The 6,272-nt window shown below is 41.8% G+C and overlaps 1 protein-coding gene across 4 annotated transcripts in view; it reads left to right on the top strand.

The window, feature by feature from the left end:
• irf2b (interferon regulatory factor 2b) overlaps nucleotides 1-6,078 on the top strand; it is an 11,811-nt gene extending 5,733 nt beyond the window's left edge. For all 4 annotated transcript variants that reach the window (XM_023992212.2, XM_023992210.2, XM_023992209.2 and 1 more), the window contains exons 7-9: nucleotides 1,245-1,409; nucleotides 2,201-2,244; nucleotides 5,423-6,078. In XM_023992212.2, the coding sequence (XP_023847980.1) occupies nucleotides 1,245-1,409; nucleotides 2,201-2,244; nucleotides 5,423-5,722 (509 nt within the window). In that variant the 3' untranslated portion in view covers nucleotides 5,723-6,078. The remainder of the gene's footprint in view (nucleotides 1-1,244; nucleotides 1,410-2,200; nucleotides 2,245-5,422) is intronic.
• The last annotated feature ends 194 nt before the right edge of the window (nucleotides 6,079-6,272 follow it).

Below are 6,272 nucleotides of genomic sequence, written 5' to 3'. Positions count from 1 at the left end.
CAGCAGGCCACAAATGTGCATGTCTCCACTAGAGTGAGAGCACCGCCAGCATTCAAAGAGTGACCAGAACATCAGCCAGGAAGCATAGGAACTGAGAAGTGGTCTGTGTCACCACCTGCAGAACACTCCTTATTGGGGGTGTCTTGCTAATTGCCTATAATTTCCACCTTTTGTCTATTCCATTTGCACAACAGCATGTGAAATTTATTGTCAATCAGTGTTGCTTCCTAAGTGGACAGTTTGATTTCACAGAAGTGTGATTGACTTGGAGTTACATTGGTTGTTTAAGTGTTCCCTTTATTTTTTTGAGCAGTGTATATACTTGTGTATTGATTTAGAAAAGGCATTGATGTTTATGTACATTTGTGCAACGACAGTGCTTTTTTCGCGAATGCGCTTGTCAAATCATCACCCGTTTGGCGAAGTAGGCTGCGATTCGATGATAAATGAACAGGCACGCATCGATTATATGCAACGCAGGACAAGCTAGAATATACAGTAATATCATCAACCATGTGTAGTTAACTAGTGATTATGTTAAGATTGATTGTTTTTTATAAGAATTACATTTAATGCTAGCTAGCAACCTCCTTTGGCTCCTTGCTGCACTCACGAAACAGGTAGTCAACCTGCCACGCAGTCTCCTCGTGGAGTGCAATGTAATCAGCCATAATCGGAGTCCAAAAATGCAGATTACCGATTGTTATGAAAACTTGAAATCGGCCCTAATTAATCGGCCATTCAGATTAATCGGTCGACCTCTATTATGGATCCACATTAGTTCCTACCAAGGCAGCAACTACTCTTCCTGGGGTTTATTATGGGTCCACATTAGTTCCTACCAAGGCAGCAACTACACTTCCTGGGGTTTATTATGGATCCACATTAGTTCCTACCAAGGCAGCAGCTACTCTTCCTTGTGTTTATTATGGATCACCATTAGTTCTGCCAAGGCAGAAGCTACTCTTCCTGGGGTTTATTAAGGATCCCCATTAGTTCTGCCAAGGCAGCAGCTACTCTTCCTGGGGTCCAAACACATTGAGACACTTACATTACATTTAAAACAAAATATAAAACAGTACATCATATAACATTATTACACAACAACATATCTACAATACAAAATGATATAATACCACCATATAACAATATCACAATGTACCTGTGTGTAGAGTGCTTGTGTGCGTATGTGTGTCTTTCCTCTGGATGACCGTTATAACCAGGGATCATCCTCGCTTCCTCAGAATATCTTCATCAGAGCAGTCACAGTCCTGGGTACGACCAGCTGATCGTCGACGACCTGCCTTGTGTCTGCCAGACCATCGAGGTGACCACGGAGAATGAGGAGCAGTCAGTCAGCTCCAGCCACCCGTACCCACTCCAGATCTCCCCTGTGTCCTCGTATGGAGGTCAGTCCACCCCCCCCCCACACCCCCTAAATGCTCCCATCCCATGCCTTAACACAACAGACATGGGTGCTTGCCCTTGAATTTGGGATCCCAATTGGCATGTAGAATTGTGCCATAACTCCTCCACCCACGGTGAGGACACTGGCAGCTACAATCTTTCCTGCAGAAGACCTGCAAGTCACATCAGTACCCATCATAGGTTTTAATAGAGTGGTAGAATCCTTGTCAGCCACATCAAAATTAAGCTAGAGTTGAATGAGATRTACAATCAAATAAGACTGATAGGTGAATCATTTTTTTGGTGATTGGAGGTATTAATTACTAGATTTTCAACACCATTCTATGCTTGTGGCTTCAAAGGGACAGTATCAGCTCCATTTCAAAATACCAGGTAAAATGGAAACCTTTGAACCTTTATTTGAGCCAGGTAGTGTAGTACTGTGTTGTATTGCTTAATGTATATTAGGGTTTATGGCTTTGCTGTTGCAAGCTCAAGGCCAGTGTGTGTCATCATAAAGATGGCTACATCTCCACTGTCATTCAACCTGCTCCTGTTATTACWGTAGAGTAAGTTAATGTGTTGTAAAGTGACATACTGTACACAGTACAACTACTAGTCCTGCATGTTTAGTATTTGGTGAAGCATTAAACGATCAATGATTGTTTAGAGGCTGCCTAGAGTGTATCACTGATGGTAGCAGATAATCCTCACATCATCATCCCTCTCTAACCTGTTAGTCTGGAAATCCCTGACTGTGTTTCATGGTTCTTCTTCCTGGTCTGCTTAACAGAGAGTGACCCAGACAGTGTGCACAGTGAAGAGGACTCCAAGGAGGTAAGGCCTGAGCCCTGTCTACACGTATTATACCAGTCTGTGTACACACTAAAGGACTGAACAATAGAATACATATCTGTATCAGAAGCAAAGCACATAATTTAAAACTGGTTGTCCTGGTAACCATGGTTAGTTTAGTAATCACTCAAGACAGACAGATTTTTTTGTAAGATTGGAAAGGTACACAGAAGCCTTTGATTTTAAGCCTGTGCATTAGAGCTGGCCGATATTGATTAAAATCCATATCATGATAAATTTAGTGAATTATCTCGATAAAGATAAATTGAACGCTAAGTTCATAACATGAATGCATCAGTTACTCTTTTATATTACCCTTAAAACTACTGCTGCTACTTTGAATGTTGTAGCTATCAATTGTCCCATCAACAATCAGCAATATTAGCAAACTTATTTTGTGCCAAACTTAACATTTCTCTAGTAGGGCCCTATAAGTTATTTATCTTAATGAAAGATATCAGCAAAATTTCCATGATGAGTGGTCGATCATTTTCAGCACCTTGAAGGAGCGCTTGTAACACAGAGCGATAGCTTTGTTTTATGGTGCCACTGTAGATGGCCTGTTTATGGTGCCACTGTAGATGGCCTGTTTATGGTGCCWRTGTAGCTGGCCTGTTCGCTAAGGCAAGGGAAGGGCACTTCGCCAGCAACATTCGCTTATTCCAATAGGGCTGAGCGGCATGGCTGGGCCTGCCTGGGAACAGACACATACAGCTGAAACATCTGATAAACAAGCCTTAACTTGAAGCCCACCATTTTGAGTTCATTACATTAGCCAGTTCTACTGCTTAACAGCTGAGTACAGTAACTGTAGCATGGTAATACTGTTACTCTACCTCCACCTCCAGGTCTACCTCTACCACTACCTCTAGCTTATATTGTCAGTTTCTGTTCTAGAGTGCTCTGATGTAAAGAAAGACAAAACAACAGAAGGCAGCTCTCTGGTGAATACTGGATTCACTTGTTTCCCATGGCTAATGATTCACCCTAATTTAATATCTTGAATTGTCCTCAAAACAAGCCCAATCACAAATCAAACACGTACAGTGTGCTTGATTTGTGATTGGTAAGTATTTGTGATTGGAAAGTATTCATACCCCTTGACCTGTTCCACATTTTGTTGTTAGCCTGAATAAAAAATGTATTAAATATTTCTTTTTAAATCCTCACCCATCTACACACAGTACCCCATAATGTCAAAGTGAAAAGATGTTTTTAGAAATGTTTTATGTTTTTTGGGGGATATTAAATACAGAAATATCTCTTATTCATACCCCTGAGTCAATACTTTGTAGAAGCACCTTTGGCAGCGATTACAGCTGTGAGTCTTTCTGGGTAAGTTTAAGAGCTTTCCACACCTGGATTGTGCAACATTTGCCAAGTTTCTTTCTTWAAAAAATTCTTACAGTTCTGTCAAATTGGTTGTTGTTAATTGCAAGACAACCATTTTCAGGGCTTGCCATAGATTTTCAAGCAGATTTAAGTCAAAACTGTGTCTCGGCCATTCCTTGGTAAGCAACTCCATTGTAGGTTTGGCCTTTTGTTTTAGGTTATTGTCCTGCTGGAAGGTGAATTCATCTCCCAGTGTCTGGTGGAAAGRAGACTACGAGGTTTTCCACTAGGATTTTGCCTGTGCTTAGCTCCATTCCATTTATTTTTTATCCTGAAAAACTCTCCAGTCCTTCATAATTACAAGCATACTCATAACATAATGCAGCCACAACAATGCTTGAAAATATGGAGAGTGGTACTCAGTAATGTGCTGGGTTGTATTTGACCCAAACATAACACTTTGTATTCAGGACAAAAAGTTAATTGCTTTGCCACATTTTTTGCAGTATTACTTTAGTGCGTTGTTGCAAACAGGATGCACGTTTTTAAARATTTTATTCAGTACAGGCTTCCTCCTTTTCACTCTGTCAATTAGGTTAGTATTGTGGAGTAACTACAATATTGTTGATCCATCCTCAGTTTTTCTCCTATCATAGCCATTAAACTCTTTAACTGTTTTAAAGTCACTATTGGCCTCATGGTGAAATCCCTGAGTGGTTTCCTTCCTCTCCGGCAACTGAGTTAGGAAGAACACCTGTATCTTTGTAGTGACTGYGTGTAGTTATACGCCATCCAAAGTGTAATTAATAACTTCACCYTGCTCAAAAGGATATTCAATGTCTACCAATAGGTGCCCTTTGCYAGGCATTGGAAAACCTCCCTGGTTTTTGTGGTTGAATCTGTTTGAAATTCACTGCTCGACTGGGGGACCTTACAGATAAGCGGATGTGTGGGGTACAGAGATGAGGTAGTCATTCAAAAATCATGTTAATCTCTATTATTGCGCACAGAGTGAGTCCATGCAACTTATTATGTGACTTGTTAAGCAAATCTTTACTCCTGAACTTATTTAGGCTTGCCATAAAGGGGTTGAATACTTGTTGACTCAAGACATTTCAGCTTTAAATTGTTAATTCATTTGTTAAACTTTCGGGYAAAAACATCATTCCACTTTGATATTATAGGGTATTGTGTGTAGGCGAGTGACACAAAAAGAATCTCAATTTAATTGGGCTGAAAAAGTCAAGGTGTGTGAATCATTTCTGAAGGCTATGTACATACCGTTACAAAACAAGGCCAATAGCAAATCAAGCACATGCATATCGTTACAAAGCATGGCCAATCACAAATCAAGCACATGCATTTTGTTACAGAATGCATMATTTATTTCTTAAATTTTGCCTTTGTATTGTTTGAATACATATTGACATGCCCACTGGAGGAACAGAGAACTAGTATAACACCAGGCTGTTTTCTGTGCCCAATGAAGCCCTGGGTGGAGAGTGGGGAGATGAGGTCCCTTTAGTATGAGGTTCCTTAGTATAGATGAATCATGCAGAGCTCAACAGCAGGAGGACAAGCATGTTAGAAAGTATTAAGAACAAGTTTGACAGTGCTCATAAACATGACACGTTTTGCTAGACTTGCTATGTCAATGAAATTCCCTCTTCTAATGCTTTAAATGATTTATGAAGATTCCGCAAACAGACCAGTATAAATGTTGAGAAATATGCTAGTAGCCAACTCTATATTCATGTATATCCTGAAATGAGTGTTTGAATGGTTATGGCATTGGCTGAGTTAAACCCACCTTCTGTGTGACTTGCAGGATCTTCGTGGTGGGCTGTGGGAATCAAGTTTCACTTCCTCTGTGCTGAGAGTGCCCTCTTGCTCACTACCCAGCATGGCCACCTTTGTCACTGGTGGAAAGGTAACCAACTTCAAAGTGACCAGCACCAGGGACCCCATGCCSCTCATTAGCTACAGCAACAGCCCCTGGACCAGGGACATGCCAGCAGCCCAGCACCCTCCCTCAGAGCAGGCTTCCTCCAGCCAGGCCTCTGCTGCAGAGACCAGAGCCAGCGTTATCATGAAGACATCAGACGTCTCCTCTGTCAAGACCTGCTGAAGCCCTGGCAGTGCAGTGACTCAAGACCAGATACAGGCCAGTCAGTGGCAGGCTTGGCGTTGAAAAGCATTGTTCACTGCTGGGCTTGTTGTTCGACCAGAGTGCCTACTCATAGGAATGACTGGGACTATGTCTATGGGACATACAGTATAGGGGCTCTGTGAGCTGTAGAATATGAATCGATGCCCAAACTGAACCTGCCAAGATCTCAGGGCCTTTTAGATGGGATGGGAGTGAGGGGATGAATCTACAAACTGTTGGGCGTCTCTCCCACTCTCCACCCACTGTTAATAATGTATATACTGATATGTCTGCGTAATGGCATACCGCTTCTGCACCTTATGGAAAACACTGATGGGGATGTGAGTGGCCACCCTGGCTGTGTGTTTACACTGACAGCAAGGCTGAAGCCTGGGAAAGGCCTTAAGAGGCCTTGCTGATCTAACTTTCCAACCTTGTCTTTGACCTTCAAGGTGATGCCATCCATTGGTTAGAAGGATGAAGTGAGTAAATGCACCTGGTCATTTATCTTGATGCCTTTTAAGCACGC

Source organism: Salvelinus sp. IW2-2015, linkage group LG8 (genome assembly GCF_002910315.2).
Source record: "Salvelinus sp. IW2-2015 linkage group LG8, ASM291031v2, whole genome shotgun sequence".
Lineage (NCBI taxonomy): Eukaryota > Metazoa > Chordata > Actinopteri > Salmoniformes > Salmonidae > Salvelinus > Salvelinus sp. IW2-2015.
This window is presented reverse-complemented; position numbering and strand designations above follow the sequence as displayed.